Source organism: Taeniopygia guttata, chromosome Z (genome assembly GCF_048771995.1).
Source record: "Taeniopygia guttata chromosome Z, bTaeGut7.mat, whole genome shotgun sequence".
Classification (NCBI taxonomy): domain Eukaryota; kingdom Metazoa; phylum Chordata; class Aves; order Passeriformes; family Estrildidae; genus Taeniopygia; species Taeniopygia guttata.
The window spans coordinates 76968508-76983643 of record NC_133063.1 but is presented as its reverse complement, the minus strand read 5'-3'; the positions used below and the strand labels follow the sequence as shown (position 1 = coordinate 76983643).

Below are 15136 nucleotides of genomic sequence, written 5' to 3'. Positions count from 1 at the left end.
GTGTAGTACTTAATGCTGTTTGCCCATTTGCAGTGAGAATTACGTACCAGGTCGGAGGACATGAGTGTAACCAATTCCAATAAGGCTGGCATTGTTCACTTTAGCCTACAAGAAAAAAAAAAATCATGGTATTTATAAACTGAATACTTAAGTATTCTCACAGAAGTGTCCCAGTGCCCTGACAAGGGGACTTAGGCATTAACGCTCTTCAGCTGCTTGTAGATGAACCTCTATTAGAAGCATGTACCAATCTTTTCCTTTTCTCAGAATTCCTACACCAATTCTGCCTACACAGAATGCCATGCTGTTCTTCACTACCTCCTCTATTATGTCTTTATATCCTTTAAAGAGCTACTTACTACAGTCCCTCAGAGCCTTTTCACATCACTCAGGAGTGATTTTCTTTTTTCTTCTAATGAGCAGGAAATACATGAATATGCAATCCCCTTTCTGAATTACTACATTTCTCATCTTTAATTTTGGTTCAATGGTCCTGGAACTAATTGTTGCTTTGAAACATAAATGCTTGTTACTTCAGTTTTTAGTATTACAACACTCATATGTCAGCTGACTTTCAAGGGTTAACTTACTGTTCGGAGAGAGCTATAAGCTCAGCTGAACTTCCACCATTGTAACCTTAATAGGGTTTTACATTATGGATTTCAGAATTAAAAGGACACTGCGTCCTTTCACTACCTTTTAAAATACATTTTGCAGCACACTAGCACACTATTCCAAGCACAATAGTCAGACTATTTCACTATGGACAAAGTTATATTTAGGACTTCTTTTCCCCCCATAATTTCACAAGTGTGATGTGTGAGGTCCCAATTTAAATTTGAACCACAACAGAAGCCAGTTTGCAATCTACCATACTTGCTCAGTAACTAGTTAAAGCAACTGCTTTGTAACATGAATTTTCAGTATTTAGGGGAGCATTTTTGTAACAAAATTCTTACCACAACAGAAGACTTGTCATCCATTTGGTACTTTCCAGCAATACCAAAACGTGTGTTGTTACTGCCAGCCGTCCATGCGAGATTGACTGATGTCTCAACATTATTAGTAACCTTCCGATAAATAGACCCACCAAACTCAGTGCCATCATTCCTGTTTGTAACAGATGCAAGTGTGTCAAGCCTTGCCTTGTTTAGTAACTCTTTAGATTAACCTTTTCCACAGTCATTTGATCATTATCTCCTAAACTGAACCAAGAGATCCAATACTTCCCTGAGCCCAGACTCACTACTTCCTAGCTGGAGCTGGCAGACTGGTGCTCATATTTTACACAAAACATGTTTTGCTTTGCAGAATGGAACAGGACTTTGCAACGGCCAGAGACGTAGTTTGAGGTTCTGACCAAAAAAACCAACCCACCCAGATAAGTGGCAGTGGTTACTGCCACTGTGGAGTAACACATAAAGGAGTTACGGGAATGAGAAGACTGAAAACCATGTTGTTGCATTACAATTGTTTAAATACACCATCTTCAAAGCATCTCAGGCCATCTGAATGCCAAGACTAGAGCTATGCAGGGATGACAGCTGGAAACAAACAATGCTACAGCTGCCTTTCTCCTTCATCTTGGCCATTTCTGAGGGAGAAACTTTCTGTCTGATGGAGAGGGTGGGAAGGTACAATAGTTTATCTGAAGGCTTTTTTTGTCTCATGCCATTACAGAAATTAAAGCTCTCAGTTTTTAATTATGAATTACCATAAAGGACTAAAGCGTGGCCCGGTAACTCCGACTGAGTCGGGGACTTCGGGCACGCTTTGGTGGTAATAAAGAGAGTCTTCCACCAGGCGGGAGTCTCTCAGGCGGCTTTATTCTGAGAGCTTAGGTGAGGGAAGGCGAGGGAGGGTGAAGGGACGCAGCCACTCAGAGGGCGAGCCAGCTCTGAGAGCCCCGAACCAGGGGCGGAGCAGGGTATATAACAGTAACAGGGAAGGAGGGTCCGGGTACAGAGCATCCAACCGGGTGAGGGTATGAGGGTGGAGTCAACGGAGAGTGACATGGCAACGGCCAACTGGGATGGAGGGAAGGAGTGGTTTCGGGGGAGGAACCAATGGGGGTACAAAGAACTTAGAACTTTCCAGAACAAAGGGAAGGAGTACAAAATGATTGACATAAACTGGGGGAAGGGAGAACAGATAACAGACAACTTGGGAGGCGGGAAAACTACACATCTGTGGCCTCCCATGGCAATGCAGGGAGGTCACCAGCCACACCCCCTCCCACAAAGGACCCTTAAATTACCATTTTAGATATACAAACCCCAAAATTACTCTGAAACAAGGTGTCAAGACAGCCAAGAGATGGGAAGTTGCCCCTGTTTTAGTTGTACTGGAAATGAAAACACTGAACATAAATTAACTGGAAACAAATCAGTATCCCCTTCCCTTTACCCACCTTTGACCTAAAGCCTTTACTGCTAACTATTCCTATAGTGTGGCTCCTCTGCTGTTTTTCTAGGCTCAAGTAATACTTACACACTAGTGTGCAGCTGAAAGTCTCCTGCCTTATATCCCAAGGCAAAGTTACTTTGTGAAAGCTTATACTTAGTTGTATCATAAGCCATCTGGTAGCCAGCAAGCCAGCCTTCATAGCCCACCACTGTCCAGCTATAAATGGTTGGTCCAGAGAGATCAATGTCTACGTTGCAGCCTACATGTATATAATCTCTTTTGATGGTGCCGCAGATCTGCTGCAGATCCTGCAGGGTCCGTGGGTCGTCTTTGATGGTCACAGACTGGGGCGCGACGGTCCTTCTCGTGATGGTGATGCCCAAATACTTCCATGGGGCGGAGAGCTGGATCTTCTCCTCCGCAATCTGGAAACCCGCATCCTTGATGGCTTTTATTGTCTTATTGAGTGCTGCGCGGAGGTAGGTGGTCGTCTCCGCGCAGACAAGGACATCGTCCATGTAGTGCAAGATGATGGCTTCAGGGAAAAGTCGGCGGACTGGCGAAAGAACCTGTGCTACAAAGGTTTGGCAGAGCACTGGAGAATTTTTCATTCCCTGGGGCAAGGTGGTCCATTGATATCTTTTATAAGGTTCCGCCCGATTGATGGATGGTACGGAAAAGGCGAACCTGGGGGCATCTCCAGGATACAAGGGGATGTTAAAAAAGCAGTCCTTGATGTCAATGACTGCGAGCTGCCAATTCCGGGGAAGCATGGAGGGTGAGGGAAGCCCAGGCTGGAGGGGGCCCATGTCTTCAATGACATCATTTACCCTGCGAAGGTCCTGGAGCAGGCGCCACTTGTCTTTGCCTGGTTTTTTAATTACAAAGACAGGGGTGTTCCAAGGGCTGGTGGAGGGTATTAAATGCCCAAGGCGCACCTGCTCCTCTACAAGTTCGTTGAGCGCATTTAATTTCTCCTCCGTGAGGGGCCACTGATCCACCCACACCGGAACATCGGTCTTCCAATTCAACGGCGGGGAGGTGCGCTCCGCAGTGGCCCACACTAAAAATCCCACGCAGGGCTAGGGATGTCAAGGCGGGCACCCCACTGGGACAATACGTCCCGGCCTAATAGCATGATGTTTGAGGAAACCACGAAAGGTCGAATTGTGGCTATTTGTCCCTCTGGACCCTCCACACTTACCAAGCGTCGGCTGCGCATGGAATTGACAGCTCCGCCCACTCCGGAGATTGTGCCACAAGGGGGCACCAACTCCCAGTCGCGGGGCCACTTTGACCTGGGAATGGTGGTGACATCCGCCCCAGTGTCTGCCATCAGGTTCATCGCCACCGACTTTCCCTGCAAAGAGAGCACAGTCCGGATTACTGGTCGCTCTTTGGTCACATTCTGAGTAAGAAATACATGAATGTCCTGTTCTGAGTCTCGCCCAGAGAGGTCGTCTGAGTCCAGCAGATAGAGCAAGGCGAAGGGGAGTCCTCTGCCCAAGGTGTAGGGGGGCTCATGGCAGATGACCGAGACCGTTACTTCGGACCCCGGTGGGACACACACCACTTCAGGGATGATGGAGATCCTGTCGGGTGTGTGCCTTGCGTCGCCGACGATGAGGACGGTCGTTTCGCCTTGGCAGTGAGGGGGCTCCAAGAACCCCGCGGGGATTCTCACCAGGTCCTCATCCTGGAAGGTGACAGTCATGGAGCTCTTGAGGACCTGGCGGCGGCCGGGATCTAAGTTGGCCGTTCTTCGGAGGAGGCGAAGTCCGTCGTCGGTGCTCCGCCAATCCTCCGAAACTGTCCCCTGGGCCATTGGTCCTCCCGGATAGTAGGGAGGCTCGGGCGCTGAGAAGGGCCATTTGTTGTCCTCACGCGGCCCCTCCTCGCGCTCCGCGGCCCGTTTCCCGCCGGCTGGTATGGCGGGAAAGAGTTCCTGGGTGGGGGTCTTGGGGAAGGCATATACGGGTGGTAAAACTGCTCCGGGGGCCAGTGTGGACAGTTCGCTTGTATGTGGCCCATCTGGCCACACCCGAAGCAGCGCACAGTGTTCAAGTTCAACATTGCCTCCCCCACCCCTTTACTCACTGCCATGGCGACCGTTACCTCGGTGGATGTCGCCTTGACACACGCCTCCACCATCTGGGTGATGGTGGGCTCGGGGTCCTGCGGTAACGCCCTCAAGATCTTCTTTGTCTCCGCCGAGGCGTTGGTCACTGCCATCTTGCGGAGGAGTTCTTCCCTTGCCGCAGGGTGCTCTATCTGCTTATCGATGGCCTCTCTGAGGCGGTCGACAAATTTGATGAATGATTCGTCAGGTCCTTGGAGAATTGTCGAAAAGCTTTGGGAGGGAGTACTGCCGTCTGGGATTTTTAGCAGCGCGGCACGGCCAGCCTCTCTGATGTCGTCGAGGAGTGGTATTGGTAGCTGGATCTGGTCCTCCGGCTGGCCGAATTCTCCATCTCCCGCAATGGCTTCCATTACCTCGTCGCCTGTGCCCAGGGTCGCTGCTAGATTGTGCTTTATAATGAGAGGTTTCAGCAGCTTTTTCCACTGAACCTCCCAAAGCAGGAGTTCCGTGGGGGACAACAGGGACTTAGCAATGTATTTGATGTCATGTTGAACTAATGTCCGTCCCGAAAAGGTGAGGTCCAAAACATTTTTAAAAAATGGTGATTCGCGGCCATAATCTTTGGCCGCTTTCCTCAGCTCCTTCACCTCAGCATATGGTACTTGTTCCCACCGGGGTCGCTTTCCCCTCTCCCTTACCACCGGTGCCGCGAAAGGCCCGAGGTCACGCGCCAGGTCTAAGTCCCCGTCCTCGATGGCCGCTGCCCGTATCTTAGCCCACCCACCTCCCGGCCTAGGTATGGGCCGGGGGCTGTCACTGTCCTCATCCTCTTCGGAGGATGAGGCAGGACGGGTGAGGGCTTAAGCCTCTCCCTGACCGTTGGGCTCCGGTGGCGTGGAGCCCTACAGGCCAAGATGGCCTGCTTCCGGCCAGGCCGACTTCCGGTTCCGGTAGCGTGGGAACCGGAAGTGGCTGGAGAGGGGGAGGCGGGACTAGGCCCACCTCCCGGGGCGGGGCCTTCCGGCAGGGAGTTCCCACCCACAGGGGCGTGGCCTTCCTGTAGGCCGGTCCCTCCCATCGGGGGCCCACCCAGGGGCGCGGTCAAGGGGATGGAAGGGGCGGGTCCCGACGATGACACCATCGACGCATCAGAAGGGGCGGGACCCGACGCAGGGGCGGCACTCGACGGAGGAGGGGTCAAAGGAGAAATGGCGGGAACCCGAGGGGAGTAGGGAGGAGCTGGGACACCATTTTGTGGCGCTTCTGATGCCAGCTCAGCCATGCGGCCGGCGCCATTTTGTGGTAGATGCTGGCACAGATTTGGAATAGAACAGCAGGGTTTTAAACTGGGAACAGGGGTCTGAGGGTCTTGGGGCGAGGAAAGGGTCGAACTGTGGTGGCCAGTCCCAGGTCGAAAAGAGGACAGGATGGGACGGGGAGCAGCAGGGAGACGGTGGCAACCCTGTGCCGGACTTTGGCAGGGTCTGCCGCCCGACCCACCCTTAGGGGAAAAAGGGTTAGGAGTGGGGGGGACGGAATGAGGGTTAGGAAAACTGGGGGCCCAACTCTCCCGTTTTTGTTTAAATAACGTAAAAATAGAATGAAATAAAGGAAAGAAACGTCCCACTTTAAAATTCCCCTTAACTTGTAAATCGTATAATAAACGCCCAACTTTTCCCCAAAACTGAACCGAGTTGAAATCTTCCTGCGCAGTGTCAGGAAGGTGGTCAAAAATTAAGTTAATTAAGGCTTTTAAATCCCTTTTGTTAAAAGAAATATTTCCCAAAACAAGGGATGACTTAACGTGGGAATAGAAATCCCGCCGAGCCGGAGACATACGGTTGCCCATTATGTCAGAACGGCTAAAAATTCCCCAAAGAGGCAAAGGAGAACAGAAGAGAAAAGAGACGGGGTCAGGTGCCAGATGGGGCACGAAGAACTCACCACAAGGGACACCCGTCGAAAAGAAGATGACCTCAATGGGGGGTGGAAGCGCTGCAGGTCCGGAGTGCGAGGGAGCTTCCGCGAAGCTGCTGTTCCTGCTCCTCCGGGTGTCCGCAGCCCACGAGGCGAAGGGTCTTCAGAAAACGAAGCACAGTCGTCCGTGGAACCGGGTCCGAACGGCGCTTGAATTCCTCGGGCAGCCGGCTCACGGAGTCGAAGCTGCTGAGGAGACGCTCTCCGCTTGACTCCGTGCAGGGGTCAGCGTGTTCGGGCGCCAGTTAAAGCGTGCCCGGTCACTCTGACTGAGTCGGGGACTTCGGGCACGCTTTGGTGGTAATAAAGAGAGTCTTCCACCAGGCGGGAGTCTCTCAGGCGGCTTTATTCTGAGGGCTTAGGTGAGGGAAGGCGAGGGAGGGTGAAGGGACACAGCCACTCAGAGGGCGAGCCAGCTCTGAGAGCCCCGAACCAGGGGCGGAGCAGGGTATATAACAGTAACAGGGAAGGAGGGTCCGGGTACAGAGCATCCAACCGGGTGAGGGTATGAGGGTGGAGTCAACGGAGAGTGACATGGCAACGGCCAACTGGGATGGAGGGAAGGAGTGGTTTCGGGGGAGGAACCAATGGGGGTACAAAGAACTTAGAACTTTCCAGAACAAAGGGAAGGAGTACAAAATGATTGACATAAACTGGGGGAAGGGAGAACAGATAACAGACAACTTGGGAGGCGGGAAAACTACACATCTGTGGCCTCCCATGGCAATGCAGGGAGGTCACCAGCCACACCCCCTCCCACAAAGGACCCTTAAATTACCATTTTAGATATACAAACCCCAAAATTACTCTGAAACAAGGTGTCAAGACAGCCAAGAGATGGGAAGTTGCCCCTGTTTTAGTTGTACTGGAAATGAAAACACTGAACATAAATTAACTGGAAACAAATCAGTATCCCCTTCCCTTCACCCACCTTTGACCTAAAGCCTTTACTGCTAACTATTCCTATAGTGTGGCTCCTCTGCTGTTTTTCTAGGCTCAAGTAATACTTACACACTAGTGTGCAGCTGAAAGTCTCCTGCCTTATATCCCAAGGCAAAGTTACTTTGTGAAAGCTTATACTTAGTTGTATCATAAGCCATCTGGTAGCCAGCAAGCCAGCCTTCATAGCCCACCACTGCCCAGCCATAAATGGTTGGTCCAGAGAGATCAATGTCTACGTTGCAGCCTACATGTATATAATCTCTTTTGTAGGTGGTCTTCAACTTTCCACTCTTCTTCCTGCAGAAACATGCAGTTTTATCCACAGTAGTATACAAGTATGTAATATATGTAGTTTTAGTCCAATATGTATGTTCCTTAAGGCCAGTTAATGAAACTACTGTATTCCCTTCTCAAAACTTAACTGCTGCTGAAGAGGGCACAGGATAAGGATAATGGTATCAGGTATATTCACCTGGTGTCGCTTTTCCCCTACCACCTCAAATTCCACACAGTCCTCAAGATGCAAGAAAGACAAAATTGTTTCTCCTTAATGCTTTAAAACCCATGTGATTTCAACATTTTTTTTTCTCTGTGAGTGTAATGCATTATAGCATCATCAGTTTATTTCAGGAGCATCCATAAACCTGCAGCAATGGCTGTTTTTCAATTAAGTTTTGTCTGTTTGGTTCTCTCCACTGTTCCTTCCTTGTGCAGTGCTTGCTTTCCTTTCTTTTCCTCATAGCCAAGCAGTATTTCAAACTCAAGAATCTTCTGACAGGCTCGCCCCATCAACAAATACCAGTCCTTATTTGCAAAGCAGTCTCAATCTTTGTGCATTATTCAGACATAAACACCCCTCCTTTGCTCTACTACTTACCAAATGTAAGTACATGAGAATTGAGAAAGACAGCTAAGTGCTAGTCCATTGCCCATTCTACCTCCTCATTCAACTGCGCACAGACATCTGGCCAAAAGCATCAGCAAAAAAATAAAAAATTGGTTTACTGACTTGACAGCCTTAGGACTGCCAAGAACATGAAGACCTAGTCGTTTAAGGGGAGAGTTAGAGATTAGTACCTACTGCAGAACAATAAATTTGCCACTGGCCAAAAAGCTGAAGAATGCTTTCAACCAGAACTTGTACTTCTGAGTTAAGTATTATCCACTGCCTGCAGAAGATTCTACAGTGACTGCAGAATCTTCTCCAATAAATGCTGAGCTTTTACACAATGAGCAATATATTTTTAGAAGTTATGGGAAATTCTAGCAGTCTGTAGATAAAGGTAATAGAAAATGTTTACCCTGTGTTTGGTACAAATGTAGTGTCAAGAGCCACCTTCAACCCTTCAGCCAACTGCAAAGAAAAATACACATTTGCTCAAAAATCGGTTGAAACATAATTTCTTATGTTCCACTACTAGAACTCTTACTTCCTGTCTAAAGAGAAAACAAAATAGAACTATGTCTCCCTCATGATTTACAATGAAATCTGAAGATGCTGCATGACGAAGGAGTAAAATGGGACTTTTTCTTCCCACAAGCAAGCCCTTTAACAGCACAAACTCTGTAAAACCTTCCTGTTTTTACATACAGGAAGATGACACATCTAGCGCTGACAACAACAAAATTATTCACAGGATGACAGAAAGAAAACTGCTCAAGTCATGTTTCCTTACTCTTTATAGTTCAAACAGTCCATACTGTAGCTAAAAATCTCTCTCATCATCTACAGATACTCTGTTAAGACACAGTACTTCTTTACAGGCCAAAGCTGTAAATACCTGTCTCATTTTCCCCACCTTTGTTACTAGCTAGATAGCACTTTCCATTTTAAAGCACAGATGAAAGTATAAACATGAATGGCCATACATGGCAGATGGCACTACAGAATTTTTACTATCTTTGGCATCATTACCTTATACCTGAGGCATTAAATCAAAGGCATAAACCTATTAATATCAAAAATAACCATGTTTTGAGAGTGCTGCACGCAAGCAACCCTTTGTGTAAGCAGTGCCAAGCTGCAAACATTCATCTTTCTCTTCAACCTTCCGAAAATATATTCAATCTCAAGGCAGCCAAACTTGAGTTCTTATACATTAAAGCATTTAAAATTATGAGTCCTGTATTTGGTTTCTGTGCCTGGCTGCAGCAGTGACAGTTCTACATAGTTAGGTTCATTCAACTAGCTAGGTAATTCCACACACCTGTAACTGCAGTAACTGTACCCCCAAATCATTACCTAGCACCCCCCACTCCCAGCCTGTGTGTTCTGCAAATACATGTAAATTCATTTAATACTCCAGATACTTTTGTGCAATTTTCATTTCTCCAGTGTTTTCTGTTCATCTCAATACAGTCTCATACCAGTTGCAGACACATTTCCAAAGTATCCACTTGGTCTTACTTGATTCTCGACAGAAACTTCTGTTCCCAGTGTGTTATCTGTGTTCCACTTCTGAATGAATGTAAGTTCATGGTCTTTCTCCTTATATTTGGTCTCTAGACTGCCTGAAGCCTTGCCTGTGTCCGTGTTGGAAGAACTAACTGCAGTGAATTCCTGTCAAAAGCACAATATCACAGAATCACAAAACAGTCTAAGTTGGAAGGGAGCCAGAAGGATCATCGAGTCCAACGCGTATGTGAACAGCCCATATGGAGATCAAACCCGCAACCTTGGCGTTATTAGCACCATGCTCTAATCAACTGAGCTAATCAAAGGGTTTAAGCAGCTAATCATGATTTTTAGCAGTCTTTATATTTAATTACATTCAGTTTTGATATTTGTCAAGTGCCAGAACTCACACCTTTAGGCCTTTTGACAGAACCCTCAAAATCATCATCTTCCTCTTCCCTATCCCCACCCAAAACAATTTCTTTTGCGTCACAAAATGCTACTCCTTCTGGCATCTCTGTTCTGAATATTTCCTTTATTGAGGTATACTGATAGAGCCTTGTAACTTGCCTAGGTTGACAGAAGCCCTGTTACACCAAGACCTGACACCTTCATTCACTTCTCATCATTTGATTACTTCTCAAGTAATCAAACTCATGGGAGTTTTGATTACTTGCTACCCTGCATCTTAACTTTACCACACTTTTTCCCAAGCTTGTGCATCAAAAAATCCTTTTTCTGACTTCCACTGCCAAAGTAGCAGTTATTTCAACACTCCACAATTTGCATTGTACCTTCACATGATTCTATATCCAGATATAAAAAGATACTTGCTTGGGATACAAAGCTGTATATATTCCTGGATTTTTCTTCACAATTTCCTCTAATTCCCTTTATCATCTTACTAGTACTGTCCCAACTGTGGATGGAAAAGCATCTGTTGCAGTCCTGGAAATCCACTCCCCCTTAGGAAAAGCAATCCTACATTCAAATTAGGTGAATAGCAAAAAGAAAAAAAGACTCGTCTCACATTTCTCCAAACATCTTGTGTGTATCTGCATTGTAGTAATTTCCCCCCACCATGTTTCAGCAGTGAAAATGTTTTCTGGAGAACTGATGCTTTTCATACCAACTACTGCACCCTAACATTGTGGTTCCCCCTACCATTTATGCTGTTGTCATTTAGACTCTTCATATACTGTGGTGATGACTTTAGTATCTTCCCTCACAACTTCTCTTTCATTCCCTCAGCCAGTAACTCCACTTCAGAAGTTGTCACCCTTCATAAGGCACCTTCAAATTGCAGACCTTTTCTCCTTTACAGTATCAGACAGTAACCTGACCAGAGCACCTTAACATCGCTCTGTCAGGCTGGTCCTTCATTCAGTAGTGTAATGAAACAAACAACTTTGAATTTTGTGTAACATGTATTTTGTAATGTGCTATTCGGTCAATTCTTCACACACCAGAGCTTCCTGTTATTTAGTGGACTTGAAATCTCAATATACATCTCTCCTGGAATAGCTCAAGAGGTAGGCTACTCAGTGTTTCACGCCCAGCTGAATATTAAGCAGTGAATAGGCACACTTCCATAGTAGTAAGCTCAAGGTGTGTAAGAAGCGTCTGACAACTGCTCTCATTTCTTATCCTCAACTTTCCAGTATTTCCCTTGAAGGAAGATAAATAATCTCGCACTACATTTACAAGTTTTCTCTCTCTTGAAGCTTAAGTATTGAAAGATACAGTGCTTAAGAGATGGCAGGATCCATTTCCAACATATCCAAGCTTTGGAACCCTGACTTTCCAGATCCTTCTCATTCTAGGACTGTATTCCTGGATGTACATTACTTTGACATTTCTGAACTTTGCAGAGTACATGTGGTACAGATAAGTGTTCATTTCAAAATAACTATCCCTTATTGGCCTGTGTCCTCTCTTTGTTAAACTGTTTGAACTGCTCATTTAGAAGGGTGGCATTCTTTCCTTTAGCTTTAATCTCCAGATATTTTGCTTCAGAAAGCAGTTTTGTGCTGTGTTTTATGCGGGCATGGATACCATGATATCTTTGCTCCTATCAACACATCCTTTCTAAGTCAGGGCAGTTTTATTTATGAAAGAGGCTGTGGCTGCAAAGCCTCCTTCCTGCATGACATCAGAATGGGGCTCATGCAGACAAGATCAGATAGAAAACAACTCTGTGAGGCCAAGCAAGGAAAGTTAATTAAACGCAGTCGCTGGCGCAGAGTGCATCATTAAGCCCAGGCTGGCTGACAAACACCGCCCTGCTCCTCGGCAGCCGCGCTCCGCTGTCTGCAGCGGTGTTTGGAGAAGCTGTGCTGCTGGAAGGCTGCGCAAACAGCGCTCACAGCTGAATCAATATTGCTTTATGTATGCAAGCTGCACTTGTTAGGAGGCACTTAGGTTAGCACGGTGTGTCAGAGGCACCCAGGCATTGCAGTACAAAATCGTGAACCTTTCCAAGCCTGCATCTCTGCAGGTAGCTCAGAATATTAATGCATTTTCTTCCTCAGCTACAGAGCTCCTTGAGCATTTGGAATATAAGTGATTGCGTGTGCTGGTGATGAGCCATAAACAGTAAACATGTGCTACAGATGATAAGGGAGAGAAGTCAGGATCCCTGAAATGGTTTCTTGAACTTAATGTGTTCTGCTTTGAGGTTTTCCAGACCATTGCCCGGTAGGGTGGGATTGCAGAGGGAGATGCACCTCGGTGTTGTTGAGCTAACAGATGTCTGCAGCAACATCTGCCTTGGCAAGGCACTGCTCTCCAAAAGCTATTGAATTTTTGTCAAATGACACTATAAATCTGGGCCTAAGCTTTCTGAGCCCTTTCAGTGACCATCAGTGCTTGTTATAACTATATTCAGACATTCAGATACCTCTGCATGCGCTTGCTGTATTGTTTGTAAAGAATTGATGTGCATTACAAAGATGTGGGGATTCTTCACAAATAGGCGAAGTTCAAATACCACCTGATGTCATTTATTGCCTGAATTCTGAAGTAAATTACTGTGTGTGTATGTTTGCACATGGATGTTTTGTTGTTGTAAAAATCTGACCAATTAATTAAATATTAGGATTTACTTCCAGTGGTTCTTCTGTACCAGTCCAATGAAATAATGGGACTTTTTTTGTCTGACACTTTATTTTAAAATATACTTTGTGACTTCTTCTGACATTGCTTATTCAATCTTGTGTGGTACTCAAGAAGGAGTAAAACTTAAAATCTGCCATTGTATAATGGTATTTTGAAAATCCACATCCTTGGAAGTATTTACACAGTCCATTCAACTGAAATCAAGGGTGAGCTAACACCTAAATATTCCTGACAATCTGTCGATGTCAGGATGGTGTCTCAGTTATTAGGAATATTTTATAGTTTTTAAAGAAATGCTCACATCTTTTGAAACAAGTCTGTGGAAATAAAACACCAGGATTGAAATTGGCTGTATTTTTTTTTAAGTTCTCCACACTTGTTCTTCATTAGGTTGTGTGACAGTTCTAAAATAGGAGGAACTTCATGAAATGGAGTTAGTTTGGGAGCAAGACTTCAATTTCCCATTAGCCAATGTTCTCCTGTGTGTTGGCTCTCACTTCCCCTGAGCTATTTGAGGTACTGGAGGTGCAAAAATTAACATTTAAGTCTTAAGGTTAAAAGTCAGTGCAGTGATGACTTCATCTCCTTTACTTTGAAACAGTGTGGTCAGGTTTTTTTCCTCATTGAAAAAAGCCCCATCTGTGTCTTTTGTTTGTCTCAATGTGGTGTTAAAACAGCTGCCTGTGTGATGGTGGGATAAAAATGCCCAGCACAACTGGATTTAGAACTGGAGCAGTGATCAAATTGATCAAGTGATCTTAAGAAAAGATGTTTAGCATGGTAGTGCGACTGTGGTTATCCACTGCTCCAGCTGTCTGTAAAAACTTCTTTGTGGGGGGTTATTTTTGTGGAGAATCTCAGGGTGCAGCTCCTGCAGGGCACAAAAGCATTGCTGAGACATCACTGGCAGTGCACTGCTCAGCACCAGGCGTGAGAGGCAGCCATAAATCTCCCACCAGCCATGGGTAATTCTTTATATTCCTGTGTCCTGTGCTAGTAAATAAGTTTTGGAGCTGCTGAGTGCTGCAAAGTTTTATTTCATGTGGACAGACCTGCTTCTGCTCAGAGCTCAGGCAAGAATTCTGCTGTGTTGCCACAAGGAAGCTTTAGTTCTTAGTGTTGTAACTTGTGGTAATGCATTTTCTTGGCTTTCACAGAACCAGGGCAAGCATTGTAAGAAAATGCTTGATTTTGGGGGTGTTTTGGTGTTCAATTCAAGAATTTTGATTGCAAAATTCCACCTTCCCCCCTGCAGATTTGGGGGGATGTAAGGTGTGTCTGGTGGACATCACTGGAGAATAACCATAGTTATCTGGTATCTCTATTCAGAATTATACATTTGTGGTGATAAGACGGATGAATCTAATGTAATGATCTGATATTAAGTAGGATTAAAATTCTGAAATGTATGGAGTTGCCTTTTATTTTATTTAGATTCAGTATTTCTCCCTACAATATTTGAGGTGATATGAAGGCTTCATCCTTACAAGATGTGTTAATTTAAAAAATATGGTCAAATCTTATTTTTCTGCTTTTTTTTTTGGACATGTAGGATTATATATACAATTTCGTGTAATTCTGAACACGTATGTTAAATCAGCATGCTAAACAATATTAGAGATATTGTTTTTATCACGTATCTTATCAGTGTGTGGTGGACCTTTTTGTTAACACCTTTTGGGTAACCTACATAGCAGCACATTCTTTGGGCATATTCAGACATGTTCCCTATTTCGCTATTGTATTACACTAAAAAAAAAGTATTTTAACATTTGAGAGGTCATGGAAAAGTACAGCCTGTTTGATAAAGGCATTAGGGAGTCTCAGTGAGGTTTGATCCTGATGAATGATGAAATACGAGAGCCTGAAAAGGACAGTGTGGTCTGGAGAGAAGAAGAGAACACCAAGGGATAATGTTCTGGCAATGAGGTGGAAAGCAAATGAATCCTGGTTTGGAGTGACACTGCAGCAGTGTGCCTCTGCTCTAAATCCATCAGAGTTTGTCCTCTTCTCGTGTCAAGGGACATTCACGAGCATGGTTCACTTCATGATGATTAAGATGTTTGGTTTACAGCTTTTGAAAAAATGGAATAGCAGGTAGATTTTTCTTCAACTGTTCACATTTACTAAGAAAAAAACAAACCAAAAGCCAACTAACAAAGAAAAAGCATAATTTTTTGTTTTTTTAATGAATAAAAGGTAGTAATAAAAATTACCAA

At 45.4% G+C, this 15136-nt stretch overlaps 1 protein-coding gene across 1 annotated transcript; it reads right to left on the bottom strand.

Moving 5' to 3' along the window:
* Nucleotides 1-7206: 7206 nt before the first annotated feature.
* On the bottom strand, nucleotides 7207-14640 carry LOC140680270 (non-selective voltage-gated ion channel VDAC3-like). Its single transcript, XM_072922869.1, has 4 exons — nucleotides 14608-14640; nucleotides 9813-9965; nucleotides 8707-8759; nucleotides 7207-7702 (listed from the first exon to the last, which is right to left on the bottom strand). Exons 1-4 carry the CDS (start codon nucleotides 14638-14640, stop codon nucleotides 7471-7473), a joined length of 471 nt encoding a protein of 156 aa, XP_072778970.1. The 3' UTR covers nucleotides 7207-7470.
* Between the last annotated feature and the right edge of the window lie 496 nt (nucleotides 14641-15136).

What these genes read in the sequence shown, in the direction of transcription:
- LOC140680270 (XM_072922869.1), bottom strand. Translation starts at nt 14,640, where the DNA reads ATGTCTGAATATGCCCAAAGAATGTGCTGCTAT. An exon ending in CCCAAAGAATGTGCTGCTAT is followed by an intron (nt 9,966 to 14,607) that starts GTAGGTTACCCA and finishes TGCTTTTGACAG; the next exon opens with GAATTCACTGCAGTTAGTTC. An exon ending in ACATTTGTACCAAACACAGG is followed by an intron (nt 7,703 to 8,706) that starts GTAAACATTTTC and finishes ATGTTTCTGCAG; the next exon opens with GAAGAAGAGTGGAAAGTTGA.